The 18691-nt window shown below is 41.8% G+C and overlaps 1 protein-coding gene across 2 annotated transcripts in view; it reads left to right on the forward strand.

The window, feature by feature from the left end:
• Nucleotides 1-469: 469 nt before the first annotated feature.
• CAT (catalase) overlaps nt 470-18691 on the forward strand; it is a 38254-nt gene continuing 20032 nt past the window's right edge. The window contains exons 1-4 of one of the 2 annotated variants that reach the window (XM_084631102.1): nt 470-669; nt 10813-10984; nt 14140-14250; nt 15636-15766. In XM_084631102.1, coding sequence (XP_084487228.1) covers nt 604-669; nt 10813-10984; nt 14140-14250; nt 15636-15766 — 480 coding nt within the window. In that variant the 5' untranslated portion in view covers nt 470-603. The remainder of the gene's footprint in view (nt 670-10812; nt 10985-14139; nt 14251-15635; nt 15767-18691) is intronic. The other variant, XM_084631103.1, reaches the window with a different exon arrangement.

An 18691-nucleotide genomic window follows, 5' to 3' on the forward strand; every position in this document is an offset into this window, starting at 1 on the left:
CACCCATCTTGTCTCTCTTCTTTTAACAGCTTTTTTGCTATGTGATAAATATATATACTCAGAGTTTCCCCTGTGTCTCCTCCTCCTTTCTAGTCCCCTTTATTTTTCAGCTCTGGAAGGTTTTGAGTAAAATAAAACAAAACAACGGAGAAGCAATAAACTATGCTGAAGTCCAACAAAATTGAGAACTAGGGTCCTCCCATTCTTTTTCCTTCTCTGACCTTTGGCAGACTTGAGACGTCGGGGGGCGGGGAATGAAATACAAGAGGGCGCCGTGCCAAGAAAATTCTTGGGAGTAAAGAACAGAGCACAACACCCATCCCCCTCCGCTCCTCGAGTCGCCCCTCACTTCATTCCCCCCCCTTTTGGTGATTGGCGTATTGTGAACGCAATCAGAACTCGAGATGGAGACTGTCGGGGGGGCGGCTGACCAATGAGGCAGTGAGGGGCGGGCATAGCTGCAAGGCGGAGTTGTCTGTTGTTGCAGCGCTCCAGCTCTCTGGATGCGCGTCTGAGTCGAGGCTCACTGCGACCGGGGGAGCCGGGCGGCAGTAGTCTTTGATTCACGAAGCGCATCCGTCGCAGGGGTCGCCTAGTCAGGAAATGGCCGGCAGTCGGAACCACGCCAAGGACCAGCTGAAGCAATGGCAGGATCAGCGAGGCCTTCAGGTACCCCAGGGGCTTCGTGCCTCGGGTCCCCGCGGCTCAGGGAGCCCCTGAAGCGGGCCAGCGAGGGACCCGTGAGGCTGGGTCTTCTCTTTCCGAGGGGCTTCGCTCCCCGCCCGGCGCAGCCCCGCCGGCTGCCCCGAGCGCCCCCAGCCTGTGGGTTTTGCAGGCTAACGGTCACAGGGCGCGCGCCTGGGGCTGCGTCCGGAGGGGGCGGGTGGCTGAGATGGAAGCTCCCACCGTGTGGCGGCGCGAAGGGAGCAGGCGGGGAGATGGTACCTTCCACTTGGGGGGGGGGGTGGGTGCGAGAGTGACGACGGGGTTGGTAGGAGAGTGGAGACCACGCAGGGAGGGGTGAGGCTTGGCTGAGTCGGTGGGGAGTGCCTGCGGGAGGGGTGCTCCCCTCGGGCTCCCTGAGCTGCCGCCATGGAGAGCTGGGCAGGGGCGCTAGAGAGGATGATACTTTGCCCTTTAGCGGAGCACTTCATTTCTGCGCCAGCAGGACGTAGGCCTGATTTACTCTTAAAAATTGGATTGAGCTAGACAGGTTGCTCAGGCCTGTGACAGTTTTGCACCCCAACTGCTGTAATGGGGCTGGGTCAGCAGAAGACGCTGTACTGCCCGAGAGATGGATTAACTACAGTGACTGAAATGTCTACAGGGGGATGGTGCAACACGGTAGCACTGCTGCTGTAGTGTAGACATACCCCCGAGTCTCACAAGTCACTTCTAAGGCGGTATCTCCATTTTACAGGTGGCAAAACAGGTACAGAGAGGCTGAGCTGGGAGTAGAACCCCAGATTGCAGCCTCCTAGTCCCTTGCTGTCAATGGTAGTTTGTATTCTCTCTTGGCTAGAAAGGGATTAGAGACCTGATTTTCCAAACTACTAAGCACCCCAAAACTCCTATTGAAGTGCACTGTAGCTGTACATACTTAATATGTCTGAAAAAATCAGGATCTAGGATTCTGCTGTTATTACTTTATATAGTAAGACTTTAGACTTTGATTACCTTTGTTTTGCTTAATGGAAAACCAGAGGTTTCCATATTCCTGATTGTTTTGTCTGGCTTTAGACATAGTGGTTTATACCTCAGCTTAAGCAAAAGTATAATTGAGAGCCATATACAGGCAATAAAACAGCACTACGTCAGGTGGATGCAACAAGGAAGCTCTAGCATTTACCAGTCTTGAAAGTAGATTGTGACCACACATTATATAATGACAGGTTTCAGAGTAGCAGCCGTGTTAGTCTGTATTCGCAGAAAGAAAAGGAGTACTTGTGGCACCTTAGAGACTAACAAATTTATTTGAGCATAAGCTTTCGTGAGCTACAGCTCACTTCATTGGATGCATTGAGTACTCCTTTTCTTTCTGATAAAAGTAATATTTACATTTCGGGTGAAATTCATACTGATGAAAGAGGGGCCCACCACAAGGTGCCCTGTGCCATTTAGTAAAAAGAGGACCTTGGAATAAAAACTAAAGATGTCCTCAGTTTAGAATTTTAAAGTAACTTGTAGACAGCAACTAGTTACACTCAAAATATGTACCTTACGTTTGCTGTGTGGTTTTGGTTAATGGCAATCATAGTCTAATCTAAAGGCTAAAGTCCTTTTACTGTGAAAGGATTAAATGTTGTATTAAACTAAACTTGCAGATTAAGGATTGAGTTCAAGATAATATTCCTCTCACTTAAAAAAAAAAAAAAAAAAAGTCAGATGGCGCTCAAATCTGCAAGTTTCCCATAGATTTCAGAAACTCATGGGAAAGTTGCAGATTTAAGCGCCGTTTGGTTGTCATTGAAAGTATTTTTTTTAAGTGAGTGGGAACAGTAGTTCGAAAACAACATTAATCCTTGACTCTGTAGAATAATAATTGTAAGGGAGTTAGCTCTGTTTTAGAAGTGTGATTATCCTATCCAGTAGCACCCTTCATTTCCTTACTAATGCACTTGAGAGTTAATATGAAAAGTCATGTGTAACTCTTTCCAGTGTGCTCTACCTCATTCAGAACGCTGATTGTTAAGTCTTATGACTTGCTTTTTATAAAAGCCTTAGCGCCCAGTCTTACGCAGTATGACCTTTGCTGCATAAAATGACAGGATAACTCAGGATTCTCAGGCTCAGTGATGCAAGTTTCCTCAAGTATCAGAGGGGTAGCCGTGTTAGACTGTATCCACACAAACAACAAGGAGTCCGATGGCACCTTAAAGACTAACAGATTTATTTGGGCATAAACTTTCGTGGGTAAAAAACTCCCACTTCTTCTGATGTTTTCAAGTTTTCTCAGTAACAGTAAGAATTGTACTTACTCTTTTTAGTAGTGATGCTCTGTATTTACAGGTGGTTCTTTGAAATTGCCATTGTGTTGCCTGTTTTGAGATGTGGCATTTATCTTTGGAATTTTCTAGAAAAAAAAAACAACACACCTCTGCTTTTTGGGTGCTGCACAAGCCTCTCTTCCCAGCAATACGCATGAGGTAGCTGAGGTTACATAAACTGAGCCTCGTTTCCCTTTCCAGTCAGATTTGAGGAGAGGAGTCAGAGTGCCCAGGTTCTGATTCTTACCAGACTTGTCTATTTTTGCTTGAGAATTTTTAAATAGTTGAATATGCTTAGGATTTTTAGCACTCTCAGGCAACATGATAGCAGTGTTCTACAAGAACAAACATGGCTGTGCCCACTCTCCCCTTTTCTGATGGAGGCCTTCAATCCAGCAAAGAGAACATTCCTGTATTAAATAGCAAGTGAAGTAGCAGACCACGCAGGTACACATATCTAAGAGCTGTCATGGAAACTTCCATGCTAACTTGCTTGGAAACCAAGGATGACTAGCTTGGAAGCAGCTAGAGCAGCAAATGATGAGGCACAAGTAAGGACTCCTTATCTCCTTCCATTTACATGGATTTGATCAAGGAGCACCAGTTTTCCCATGGCCCTCACTCCCAAATTTGTGTGCTCAGGAGAGATGAGAATCAGGAACATCTGATGTGGAAGAATCCCAAATTGCTTTTGGAACTCTAGTATAACACCCCTTCATGTCCCACTGGACTTTTCTGATGTCAGGCTGAATTATCTATGTATTCTGATCTTCTTGAAAGCCCTCTGCTTCCAGCCTACACTCAGAATATTTTTCCTCACTTACTTGCTCTTATTATCTCATCCCCACCTCACATAATCCTGGCCCTCATAATCCATAAATGGCCTACAATAAAAAAAAAAAAACCCCTGTAGAATTAACACATAAGCAACATGCTCAAAATGCTGGTTGATATGTGTTTGTATTCCATTCTCTCACTCTTTTTTGCCTGTTTAGATTGCAAGCTCTTTGGGGCAGGGAACCTTATCTTGCTATGTGTTTTGTACACGGTGTGGCAAAATGGGCACTAATCCTAAATGGGGCCTGTAGGGTTACTGCAGTACAAACTAATACCCTCTGCCATGTGGTGGTTTTGAAGGAATGAGAATATATTCTGATTTGTTCAAAATATATGAAAGTTTAATGTTGCAGAATTTTTCACAGCTGCTACTATAGATAATTAAACTCAGAGCTGATGAACTCTTCAGGGATGGGGTCACACTCACCCAGAGAGATGCTGTAGGTTTTACATGCACAGGTCTGCTGGCTGGTAATTAGATACAATGTGGTAGAGTTTGGATGGGGAGTAATTTGTCACACTGTCTGGAGTGGCTCACAACTCTGAGTGCCAGTCTCAGATCAGACTGGCAGAAAACAGGGCACCACTCAAACTGGTGGTATAGTCTAGAATTAGATTTCACCAAGCCAGTAAGTAACAAATGTGAACTCTTGGATCAGTAGACTAGTCTTACTATGGAGTCACAGACAGTCCCTTAGGCTCTCCAACTTATCTTGCCACCTAGACAAACTGGATTTAGAGATAAAGAGAAAAAAAAAAAAGTCACACCATATCAGGTTGCCCCCAGTCCCAAGGGACTAGCCACTTACCCAGATCAGTTGTTACTCCAGACCTTTCACCAAAGACAATGCTGGCAGTCAGTTCTGTAGTATACTAACTATAGGTTTATTAGCTAAGAAATTAGTGAGAGGTTAAAGCAGGTAAAATAAGTGGGTCATTGTTTGTAAATCCAAATGGTGGCAGTGATAAACTGCCAGTTTCCCAAAAACGTCTTTTCAGGATACCCAGATGATCTTTGGGGGTCTCTACTTTGCATCTGCTATGCTTCCCTGTAGGAGTCCAAACAGTCAGAGATGGATCATTTCTTGGTCCATATTTCTAGCTCCTTTACACAAAAAGGAAGCTGATGGTGTCTTTACCCATGTGAGCTTTTCCTTTGATGACAGAGTGAGGAATGCATTTTGAATTTTTGACCTCCAGTCATTACACATAATGACCACTTGCTTTTAAGATATTACTACTCCTCTTTTGCATTCCCTAATGTTTCATTTGTGTTTGATGGGTTATTTAGTTACAGGGGTATATTCAATGTAAATGTTTTCTGTTATAATGTAACAGGAATTGATAAGTGAGAATAATAAAAGTAGCATTCCACTAGCTATCATGAAGTTTTTAAAACATCTGAACAATTTATATATTTATCCCTCACTTTGATCTATGCTAATATACAAGTGAATTGACCTGAATACATTCTGTGACGCTGGTCATGGTAGACGACTACTATTGACTTTACAAAACATATTAGCCAAAGCAAAGTATTGTGTCTTTAAAATATTCATCAAGGGAATTCAGAATTTTGGATAGGTACCCTTTTACTTGGAGTTTTCAGATAAATATATATAACACCTCCCCACCCCCCCCAGTTCCCCAGACTCTGAACACTTTGATGCTCTTCAGGGCTTGGATTATTTACATTGTTCCAGTTATTGACAAGTCTGATTGTACTTCTTCAGCTGCAAGAAGGCTGAAGACATCAAAGATCTGTGGACCTTGCTACTAGAAGAAATGACCTGTTCAGGAAAGCATGGATAAACGTTCCTGTTAAACAGAACACATCCCACTTAAAACTAAAGAACAAACCCAGCCTCTGATCTGTGAAATGAATAAAGAAAAGCTTAGGAGTACTTGTGGCACCTTAGAGACTAACCAATTTATTAGCGCATAAGCTTTCGTGAGCTACAGCTCACTTCCTCAGATGCTTATCGTGGAAACTGCAGCAGGCTTTATATATACACAGAGAATATGAAACAATACCTCCTCCCACCCCACTGTCCTGCTGGTAATAGCTTATCTAAAGTGATCATCAGGTGAGCCATTTCCAGCACAAATCCAGGTTTTCTCACCCTCCACCCCCCCACACAAATTCACTCTCCTGCTGGTGATAGCCCATCCAAAGTGACAACTCTTTCCACAATGTGCATGACAATCAAGTTGGGCTATTTCCTGCACAAATCCAGGTTAACTCACTCTCCTGCTGGTAATAGCTCATCCAAACTGACCACTCTTCAAGTTTAAATCCAAGTTAAACCAGAACATCTGGGGGGGGGGGGGGAAGGTAGGAAAAAACAAGAGGAAACAGGCTACCTTGCATAATGACTTAGCCACTCCCAGTCTCTATTTAAGCCTAAATTAATAGTATCCAATTTGCAAATGAATTCCAATTCAGCAGTTTCTCGCTAGAGTCTGGATTTGAAGTTTTTTTGTTTTAAGATAGCGACCTTCATGTCTGTGATTGCGTGACCAGAGAGATTGAAGTGTTCTCCGACTGGTTTATGAATGTTATAATTCTTGACATCTGATTTGTGTCCATTTATTCTTTTACGTAGAGACTGTCCAGTTTGACCAATGTACATGGCAGAGGGGCATTGCTGGCACATGATGGCATATATCACATTGGTGGATGTGCAGGTGAACGAGCCTCTGATAGTGTGGCTGATGTTATTAGGCCCTGTGATGGTGTCCCCTGAATAGATATGTGGGCACAATTGGCAACGGGCTTTGTTGCAAGGACTTCTACATAGAGTGCTTCCGCCGACGTGCACGGGCTGAAATTGTGGAAAAGCAGCATCACTTGCCCCATAACCTCAGCCATGCGGAACGCAATGCCATCCACAGCCTCAGAAACAACTCTGACATCATAATCAAAAAGGCTGATAAAGGAGGTGCTGTTGTCATCATGAATAGGTCGGAATATGAACAAGAGGCTGCTCGGCAGCTCTCCAACACGAGTTTCTACAAGCCATTACCCTCTGATCCCACTGAGAGTTACCAAAAGCAACTACAGCATTTGCTCAAGAAACTTCCTGAAAAAGCACAAGATCAAATCCGCACAGACACACCCCTGGAACCCCGACCTGGGATATTCTATCTACTACCCAAGATCCATAAACCTGGAAATCCTGGGCGCCCCATCATCTCAGGCATTGGCACCCTGACAGCAGGATTGTCTGGCTATGTAGACTCCCTCCTCAGGCCCTACGCTACCAGCACTCCCAGCTACCTTCGAGACACCACTGACTTCCTGAGGAAACTTCAATCCATCGGTGATCTTCCTGATAACACCATCCTGGCCACTATGGATGTAGAAGCCCTCTACACCAACATTCCACACAAAGATGGACTACAAGCCGTCAAGAACACTATCCCCGATACTGTCACGGCTAACCTGGTAGCTGAACTTTGTGACTTTGTCCTTACCCATAACTACTTCACATTTGGGGACAATGTATACCTTCAGATCAGCGGCACTGCTATGGGTACCCGCATGGCCCCACAGTATGCCAACATTTCTATGACTGATTTAGAACAACGCTTCCTCAGCTCTCGTCCCCTAAAGCCCCTACTCTACTTGCGCTATATTGATGACATCTTCATCATCTGGACCCATGGAAAAGAAGCCCTTGAGGAATTCCACCATGATTTCAACAATTTCCATCCCACCACCAACCTCAGCCTGGTCCAGTCCACACAAGAGATCTACAGTGCTAATAAACAATGGTCACATAAACACCACCCTATACCGGAAACCTACTGACCGCTATTCCTACCTGCATGCCTCCAGCTTTCACCCTGACCACACCACACGATCCATCGTCTACAGCCAAGCTCTGCGATACAACCGCATTTGCTCCAACCCCTCAGACAGAGACAAACACCTACAAGATCTCTGTCAAGCTTTCTTACAACTACAATACCCACCTGCAGAAGTAAAGAAACAGATTGATAGAGCCAGAAGAGTTCCCAGAAGTTACCTACTACAGGACAGGCCTAACAAAGAAAATAACAGAACGCCACTAGCCGTCACCTTCAGCCCCCAACTAAAACCCCTCCAACGCATTATTAAGGATCTACAACCTATCCTAAAGGATGACCCAACACTGTCACAAATCTTGGGAGACAGGCCAGTCCTTGCCTACAGACAGCCCCGCAACCTGAAGCAAATACTCACCAACAACCACATACCACACAACAGAACCACTAACCCAGGAACTTATCCTTGCAACAAAGCCCGTTGCCAATTGTGCCCACATATCTATTCAGGGGACACCATCACAGGGCCTAATAACATCAGCCACACTATCAGAGGCTCGTTCACCTGCACATCCACCAATGTGATATATGCCATCATGTGCCAGCAATGCCCCTCTGCCATGTACATTGGTCAAACTGGACAGTCTCTACGTAAAAGAATAAATGGACACAAATCAGATGTCAAGTATTATAACATTCATAAACCAGTCGGAGAACACTTCAATCTCTCTGGTCACACAATCACAGACATGAAGGTCGCTATCTTAAAACAAAAAAACTTCAAATCCAGACTCCAGCGAGAAACTGCTGAATTGGAATTCATTTGCAAATTGGATACTATTAATTTAGGCTTAAATAGAGACTGGGAGTGGCTAAGTCATTATGCAAGGTAGCCTGTTTCCTCTTGTTTTTTCCTACCTCCCCCCCCCCCCCGATGTTCTGGTTTAACTTGGATTTAAACTTGAAGAGTGGTCAGTTTGGATGAGCTATTACCAGCAGGAGAGTGAGTTTGTGTGTGTATGGGGGTGGGGGGGATGTGAGAAAACCTGGATTTGTGCAGGAAATAGCCCAACTTGATTGTCATGCACATTGTGGAAAGAGTTGTCACTTTGGATGGGCTATCACCAGCAGGAGAGTGAATTTGTGTGGGGGGGTGGAGGGTGAGAAAACCTGGATTTGTGCTGGAAATGGCCCACCTGATGATCACTTTAGATAAGCTATTACCAGCAGGACAGTGGGGTGGGAGGAGGTATTGTTTCATATTCTCTGTGTATATATAAAGCCTGCTGCAGTTTCCATGATATGCATCTGAGGAAGTGAGCTGTAGCTCACGAAAGCTTATGCTCAAATAAATTGGTTAGTCTCTAAGGTGCCACAAGTACTCCTTTTCTTTTTGCGAATACAGACTAACACGGCTGTTACTCTGAAAAGAAAAGCTTGTTTCTGTGCATACACAAGTATTACGTTTTTCAAGATAGACAAAGATGTAAAACACCTAGGTATATGGGGCCAACCTTCAGAACTTAACTATTCTAGAGCTAAATGCCATTTTATCAGAAGAGCAGCACAATCTCTTACAGAAGCAAACAAATGCCTTTAAATAAGCAATAAAGGCCCTTCAAATAGCATTTAGTGTATCAAACTTAACTTTTTAAGGTTAATCCATGTAGAGTAAATTTATGAGTGTTGCTCTAAAACATGCCAAAAAATCCCATCAAGAAAATATTCAGACTGCCCCACTCTACCATACATGAAATGACTGTATTTGTGGTATGAGGAAGAATTAAATTAATTTTAGATTTGGCTTTCAAATTTCTTCCATGGTTAGACTAGTCAATGAAGCTGTGAGAGTAGAAAAGTCACTCAGTTTAAAAAGTTGCAGCAGGTGCTGTAAGTATTAATACAGTTTAGTGTGATCTGCAGAGTGATCGAGGAAAAAAAAAACATTCATATGCAGTTATACAAAAGGCGCATGTCCTCAAAGTAGTGGATTTGTGGTAGCTATTAAAATAATAAAATAGTCTGGCTGGTTTTACGTGTACAGGGAGAGTCCATTAAGGATTTAAAGATTGTTCTGATCTTGTTGCCTCTCTTCTGCCTGGCTTCCTACATATTCATTGTAGTGCAGAAACCACATCTTTAGACGCTTCCACTTCTCTCAGACTGCCTAAGCTAGCAAAATAAGCTTGATTGCTTTTGCTATAGTAGTCATGATCACACTCTGTAGCGATAGATGTTTAACTTAATTGACTGTCCACTCCAATGGACCAGCTGTTTCACTTTGAGGGCACAGAGAGGCTGTTGGACACTGTCAGACACTGCTTACATTGTCAGGGCTGATGGCATTTCAGTGCCTGACTTGCAGAAGTGTGTTCTTAATTACTTGTTTCATAATGAGGCTGGAAGAGTAGACTTTTAACTAAGTTCTGTTTCCCTAAAAATTAACTATTAAGAGGGCTCTCATTCCAATATAGTACAAATGTATTTTTGACTTTTAGAGTGAGGCATGAGAGCTTAGCAAGCAATTCTGAAGTAACATTTCAGCAGAGTTCCTAAATTTTGAATGACTTGGGAAAAAAAAGCTACTAAAGTTATTAACAGTCTTTAAAGCAAAGCATATTAGGAGAGTGAGAGGGGTGCAGAACATTTACCATTACTCCAAGTATTTTAGTGATTAAATTCTTAAACATAAGTTTGAAAACCAAACCACCTGCTTATTTTGCAAGTTACAGTGTAAAAAAAAATGTGAACTTTAAAAAAGTTACTAGTTATTTAAGTCCAGTAGCATTAAACTCTTGAAAGTTAGTATGTTGTCTTATCTCCTTCTTAATGCTTGTTCTTTCAGTTACTGAAGTCCAAAAACTATATTCAATAAGTAGTATGCCTTGTAGTATTTTTCCAGTTTTATACAACTATCCATCAAATTTTAATGTTAACGCAGGGTTTTGTTTTTTACATTTAAAATTATGTATACCCTCACAGTAACCATTATGATTAAATCATCTTTGATGCAGGAAGCAGTTTTTCCTGTAGCTTCAGGAGTCGTACTATTCTACAAGTCTATACGATTAGAGTTATTTTCACTGAATTCTACTTGATTAACCATAAAGGTATGGAAGTTTATTTTACTTTTTCCGTTGTAGTAACTTGATTTCTTAAAAATCATTTTTGCATTTAGAAGCCAGATGCCTTGACCACTGGAGCCGGGATCCCAGTAGGCGATAAACTTAACATCATGACAGTAGGGCCACGTGGCCCTCTTCTTGTTCAGGATGTTGTTTTCACTGATGAGATGGCTCATTTTGACAGAGAGAGGATTCCTGAGAGAGTTGTGCATGCCAAAGGAGCAGGTGGGTTTAAAAGGCATGTGTTCCTTAGCTGCCTAAAAGTCTGCTAGAGAATGCCAGTGAATTAATATTGCAATCAAGATTGTGTAATGAGGCAGATAAAGGCATGATGTATGAAATTGATATTAGGCCAAATCCTGTTGGGGGCCGGGGGGGTGGTCTGTGAACTCCAGCTAGAGAAAACAAAGAAAAGCGTTTAGTTTTTTTCCCACATTTGACATAGAGATAAATAACTGTGGAAGCAAAGTAGCTTACCATCTAAGAAAAGTCCTGCAGGGACCTGCAAAACACTTTTGTGTTATATTTTCTCTTTTCAGAGGACTTAAGAACCTGACAGCAATTTGGTGTCTATACTTAGTTATTTAAAGTAAGAGGAGTAAAGACATCTGTTTTACAATTTATCAAAATTGTCTGTCCTGGAATAAAGCCTTAATTACTAGATCTAGTGTTTACCTAGGGAATGATTAGATGTTAGTACTTCTACAAAAAGAAAAGGAGTACTTGTGGCACCTTAGAGACTAACCAATTTATTTGAGCATAAGCTTCTACAGTTTACTAAAGCAGATAAATGCCAGTTCAATTACCCTTTAGGGCAGTGTTTCTCATTCTTTTGTACTGATGGCCCCTTTAACATAGCAAGCCTCTGAGTGTAACCCTCCCGCCCCCATCAATTAAAAACACCTTTTTAGGTATTTAACACTATTATTAATGCTGGAGGCAAAGCAGGGTTTGGGATGGAGGCTGACAGCTCTCAACCCCCCATGTAATAACCTCACAACCCCCTGACGGGTCCCAACCCCCAGTTTGAGAACCCCTCCTTTAGGACAGCCTATTAAAAAAAAATCTGTAACTTCATATCTGAATAAACTTTTACTAGCAACAGTAAAAAAAAGTGTTGTTCTTCACTTCTTTTTAGATGAACTATTTATATCATCTATACTTTAATAAGACTTTTATATTTAAAATGAGTAATCAAGTTGCCACATATAAAAGGAGAGAAACTAGCAAAAACTGTAGTTAGACTCTTTCATGGCTTGTTTTTGAATAAGGTTTCATGATCAAAATAGCACTGATTACTTATTTCTAATATCAGTTTGAGAATTTGGATTCTGTTTTCATGATGTAACATGCTATTTTTGTTAGTTTCATATGGGTTTATGGCATTAACTTGAAGGATTAGTGAGTTTTCAAGGTTCATAAAAATAAGAAAGTATCCAGTTTTAGTGAACTACATAGAAAGTTTCATTAAGTAACACTCAACTTTCAGTGCATGCAAATGAAAACCTATAAAGGAGTACTCACCTATGTCTAAGATCTCTTTCTCCAAGCAGTACCTGCCCAGATTGATGCTTTTGTTTCAAGCTGAGGTTTATTCACCCCCCAAGTTAATTTTATGAGCGTTAACGCCTTGTTAACTTGTTTTGCTAATTGGAAATCAGAAATAATGCCCCTCCTCCCCACATCCTTTTCCCATCAACTACAAGTGCCTCCCTCAAACCGGTAGGTAAGAGTTTAACAACACTAACATACAGAGTGTTGCCAAAGGCAATAAGCATATTGGCCTAGATCTTCATAGGTATTTAGGTTCCTAACTTCCATTGATTTCAATACCTTTTGAGCTTCTGGTTCTGATTCTTTTCATTCAGTACAAATATATTCATAAGTATGTATACACTTTACTTACACGGCATGTCTGAATCCTTAGGATCATAGCTGCTAGCTATGCCATACCACCTACAGCTGCAAACTATTAGGTGGTGAGCATTTAGTAATTAGCCCCCTCTAATTTATAATCCCTAATTTTTGTGTTTTTTTTGCTGTAAAAGCCACAGTATTAGCACTATTAGAATATGAGAGAAATTATACAGCACCAGAAAAAGAGGAGAAAAGTCATCAACCCCAAAGAACAAGATCCACATTTCCACCAAGCCAGGTGAATTATGAGTGTATAATTAAGAATTTATAAAAGAAAATTCCCTCTGAAGACTTTTTCCCTTTATGCTAACTGTTAGTTACCCTTTATCATTGCTTCATAGGTAATATGATGTCACCACTTAACTAAACAAATGTGGTATTACAGAAACTGTAGATAGCTACAGGCTATGTTTCTTCATAAAATGAGACTCTGCCTTTCCCATGACAGGAATTTTGCTCTTGTGTAGAGGACTTCACCAGTCAAATTACAGTTAAGAATTTTAGAGAGGGGAAAATTAAAACTTACTGTGTGGGATCTCCCACTTCCTAAATGAGATGATTACATCTTTTTGCCTTTACATGAGGTCTTTGGTGGAACGGATGTCCTCATAGGTAGGTACACCTACTCATCTGCTGGTAACATGGCACACTGCAACAACTTCCATCAGCTGTTTCTCCTCTATTTCCTATCAGACTCTGTGGAGGTGTCTCAAGTTATCAAGGCTGCAGAATACTAAACAAATACCTTAGTTACCTGCCTGTATTATGAGATAGTGTACAATCTGCAAATATAAAAACATATCCAATGTACTGTATATACACAAACGGCAAAATACCTTTAAAATACCACTCACGTTGAATACTAAGTCAAACTTAGACTTCTAGGCTATGATTTATTTTATGCTAAGGAAGTCTTGATAGCCATGTGATGCTCTGTTGTGGTTCTGGGATGGATGGCCTGCAGAAACCTCTGTTGCTCACAGCAGCATGCCAACCTAGGTGTAGTTGTACTGGGCACTGATGTTCTCTATAAAATGCTGTATGTTAAGTTTTGTGAAGTTTGGCGTGCTCCATATCTCTGCTCAATGTTCTCTTATGCAGGAAACTGAGTTTCGTGATCCTAGGATGCAAACAATCTAATTGGAATATGTAGTTTCAGAGCCCAGCAAACACAGATACAGCGAGCAACAATTTCATTTCATTTGAAAGAGGGAAGGCTACAAAAAAGCAAGAGTATCAAGAGGCAGAGAGGGGTAGAGGAAAGAAGTTAGCAGAGTGGTGGCTTGAGGTGGAAGAGAATGTTGTTGAGTTTTCTCCAATTGCCATAAATATTTCTCCCGTTGCCCTTCTCCAATATCTAGTACTTTGGTTGTGCCCCCTGATATTAGCGAAAGTCATGTCACCTCTGTGGTTCACAGTTCATCTAATCACATATAAAAGTAATTTTGTTTTGTTTTTTTCAGGCGCTTTTGGCTATTTTGAAGTGACACATGATATCACCAAATATTGTAAGGCGAAGGTATTTGAGCACATTGGAAAAAGAACACCAATAGCCATTCGATTCTCCACTGTTGGTAAGGTGGTGTAATTAATGTGTGCCTTTTATATAACACGTGTATAGAATCGCTAGTGTAACACAGTTCCACAAAGTATAAAATTTCATGTTCTTTTGACCACTTCACCTGCCCTTTGCCCTTACTCCTCTCCCCTAGATTTATTCTAAAATCTTGAGTAGTGTTAAGCAGCTGCCATTTCATGTAACATCAGTCTACCGGAGACATTTTTCCTCCCAAGTGTGAGAAGAAGTATGGTCTTCGCAGGAGACTTTGGTTTTATTCCTTGCTCTGCTATAGGCTTTCTTTATGAATGTGGGCAGGCCATGATTAACGCCTTTCTGCCTTGGTCCTCCATGAGAATAATTATCCCTCTTTTTCATTCTTACTTGGCAGCAATGTTGTAAGGATAAATTCATTAATGTAAATATTATGGGAAAGAGGATCATAAAAAAAACAGCTTTCTGTAAAATAAAATAAAATAAACTAGCCTTTCCCAAATCCTAAGATGGGTAAGTTACAGCTTTTTACGAATGACTTCAAGTGCCAATATCTTGTACATTATATGACTGAAAATGTGAACTTCTTTTATGCCATTAGAAAGTGGGAGGTTCTAAAGTTACCATAGCTATTTATATTTTGCAATACTTTTATAGTTACAACTTTTTGGGTCCTTTGTGATAGTTCTAAAATCTTCAAGATGGTCAAATCAGGATTCTTGAATCTTCTGAAACAAAGTAAAGAGTCTATATATCTTAGTAACCCTGGAGATTTGCTTGTGTGGGTCAAAACTCTGGCAGCCGAACAATGCTTATTTGCTATGAGGGTTTGGAGAGGCAACTGGAGTTACTGACACAGAGCATGTACTAAAATAGGCTGCTGAACTTTTTCTGCACTGCTTATGTGGGTTTTCTCCTGTCTGTATAGCAATCTTAGGGCTTGCCTATGCGTGGACACTCAGGAAATTTTATGATGATTTAACTAGTGGTGTGATGGTAAGGCGTATTAGTTAAAGCGTATTAAATTGCTGTGTAGACATACTTTTTCAGAAGTAAGGTGGATTAGTTAGGAAAGCCAGTCTATATGTAAGGAATTCTGGTGTAAAAACTTCTAATAGGTCAGGTTGGTATAACTTACTCAGTGGCACAAGAGTTGTCCATGGAACTGCAGATGCATTGCTCGCTCTGTCTACAATTCAGGCCCAATGTGTTACAAGCATTCAGGTTCCTGAAATAGTGGGGCAAATATACGAAAATTCTCCAGTGTGGATAAGGTTTAAAAAGAAACAATAATGGTTGTGGGCCTCTACTTCTCTGTCTGCTTATGTTAAATATAAGGTTGTGTGATTTCTCTCTCCCCCCCCCCACCACCATTTTGACACTTTCACATATACACGTTTCTTCTAGCTGGAGAGTCTGGTTCGGCTGACACAGTTCGTGACCCTCGAGGCTTTGCAATGAAATTCTACACAGAAGAGGGTAACTGGGATCTTGTAGGCAACAACACTCCCATCTTCTTCATCCGTGATGCCATGCTGGTGAGTGAGACCATGGGTGTAGGTGGTTTCAGCAGGTGAGATAAAGACGTCCCAAGGATTTGTACAAGTGGTGAAGAAAGGGTAATGAGAAGCATAAAATACAGATTGGCACTGAAAACTTATTTTACCCTGATAGTTCAGTATAGATCTGGAATTTTTTGACTGAAAATGAAGCTACTTTGAGAAATAATTATGCTTATTTGCATTTAAAGAAACAATCTGTGTAACGTCCGAATGGCTAGTAAATAGGTTTAGTATTTAATACATGTTTGTATTTTTACCTTTTGTATGATCAGTATTACTAGTCTGCGAGTCAAAATGGCTAAGGTATTTTCTAGCTGTCATTTTGAATTCAGAGCATTTAAATTTTTTTTCACTTTTAAAAAGTTCCTGTAACCCTTTTAAATGTTGAAACAGCAATTTAGACATTGCTCATTACACATTTAAAAGACTATCCCCTTACCAAATAACAAAAATGGATAATGAGTAAAGTAGTTACATTTACATTAAAACTGGAGTATCTTTTATAAAATGTAGGCCTATTTTGAATGAGAGGGCAGGATTATTATCTCTTTCAAATTTAGTTAAGACATTAGAGATAGTTGCCTACCGTAGTTCACTCAGTCAGGGCCAAATTTGGCAGTCTTTAATTGTGCAGAACTCCAATTTAGTTCAATGGAAGTCTTGCTTAAGTTAGAACCATAGAATTTGGTCCAATGTAAGTTTGTCCCTTCCTGTCTTAAGTGCTTTTTTGTGTGTGCCAGTGTGCATCCCAATATAGGGTTGCATGCACCTCATGCCCATGAGACTAGGGGACATGTATGTGCCCTGTGTCTCCTTCTGTGTTCATATAAAGGCATAAAAAGATCTGACAACCAATCCCCTGGTTCTTTGCTCAAGTTAAACTCCTTAATATTTTGAAAAATCTTTGTAATTATGGATGATCTTCTGTTTTGACTTGTTTGGTCAGACACCCTTCTATATGCTCCCACACTATACAGCATTTCTGTAATGGTAAACTCAAAACCTGAAGGCGTCAAGTCCTATCTATACTGTGATGGGCTAATTATCTTTAAGGACAGGCACAATAGGTGCTTCTTCCATCTTGGAAAATCTCATATTCTGAGAAGATGCTTGGTATGCTTATCCTGCTCCTCAAGGACTTTTTAGTTGTGAAGCTGTATCGCCACCTTCTAGAGCAGTCCATAAAGGTCTCATCAGATCGAGAGGAAAGGAGTTCCAAAATCCTCCTTAATAGACAATCCTGCATCATCTAGCATCCCATTGAAGACAAGTGACTCTTAAGAATATTATGGAGAAGTCAGCACCAAAGAGAGACCTGGTGACGCCATTGGCACCAGGACCAAAGCAGACACCAACACCTCAGGCATAGAAGTTGTGCACTGAAAGGAGTCTCCTGCTTTGGTGATTGGAACAACCGAAGAAGGTCAGTGTCCTCCCACAAGGACTGGTAAAGCAAAACATTTCTTGATAAGTTCTCCAAACCCACAGCATCAAGGGCTGGGGAGAAGACTTCAATGCATCAGATTACCAGCATTGATCTCAGTGCCAAAGGTGCTCCCAGGGGCATTGACCCCAGCCTTGTGGGAGAAGGCTTGGGTTGAACCAGGTCCATCCCGGTGCCAAGATATCCACTGCCACCGGTACCAAAAGTACCTTATTCATTGGTGCCGCTCCCCGAGGAGGTCTACTTACTCCTTACAATCACTGGGACATGCTTTTTTCCCTGTCATCATACAGGGAACCATCCCTTTTGAAGTCTGCAGGTGTCATCACTGAGAGATCTGTGGACTTCTACAGACCCCAACCACTAGCAGCACTCCAAGATTGGAATTGGTCCAGTTACCTGTACACATATGGGATGCCACCATGGGACTAAGTTCACAGACACTGAGAAATCTGTATTGAGGGAGAGTTTTTTGCTCCAGCATCTTCCCTGGCTGGATTGCCAACACTGGAATATCAAGAGGAGTGGTATCCAGGGGCACAATATCAACACCCTGTCTTGCCTCCTAAGGATCTTTCCACATCATTGCCAGATGAAGTGATATGCTTGGCACTGGTACTGGAAGACTTCAGAGCTGTCGAGGAGCTTCTTGTGTGGATTGCTAAGACTCTAGAGAGCAAGACTTCAGTCATCTCAGAAAAGCACCACAAACTATTCAACATCCTATCAGCTTCTGGTCCTTGCAGAATCATCCTCCCCATTAATGAAGGACTACTATACCCAGTGAAATCTCTGTGGCAGATGCCGGTCGTTATATCACCACCAGCAAAACATGTTGAGAAGAGGTACCAGGTCCCCTTTGTGGGGTTTGAGTACTTTTACACCAGAACACTGGCTCCTTTAGTTATTTCAACTATACTTAAAAAGTCAAAGTCAAATGAGTACACAAAGGACAAAGACTCCAAATGCTTAAACCTGTCTGGGAGGAAATCCTACTCATCAGCATTGCTACTGCTACAGCTGTAGGTGGCTTACGTCCGGCCCTGTTGGCTAAGTACGACTTTCTGACATGGGACAGGGTGACACCCTTCCTTGCCAAGCTCCCTCATGATAACATAGAGGAATTCAAAGTCACAATAAAATGATAGTTTTAACTGGCATTTGTTCTAGCCTGCAATCAAACCCAAAATGCCTTATGAAATGTCTGTTGGAAACCTGCTTGGTTCTCTGCCAGCTTCCCTGCCAAGCTGCTGAAGAAACTGGGCTTTCAGGGTCCACGGCTCCAGAGCAGTTCAGCCCTCTGGACTGCCCCAAGGTTTCCCAGATCTGTGACTCCAGGAAAACCTTAATATGCCAGGGTTTCCAGGCTCCCTGCCATGGAGCTGTGATGTTGAAAACCTTGGAAGCCCTAGCTCTAACTGGGGTTTGGCTCCTGGTTCCTCAAGATGGCACTGGAA

The sequence above is a fragment of the Lepidochelys olivacea genome (assembly GCF_965140295.1).
Source record: "Lepidochelys olivacea isolate rLepOli2 genome assembly, chromosome: 6".
Lineage (NCBI taxonomy): Eukaryota > Metazoa > Chordata > Testudines > Cheloniidae > Lepidochelys > Lepidochelys olivacea.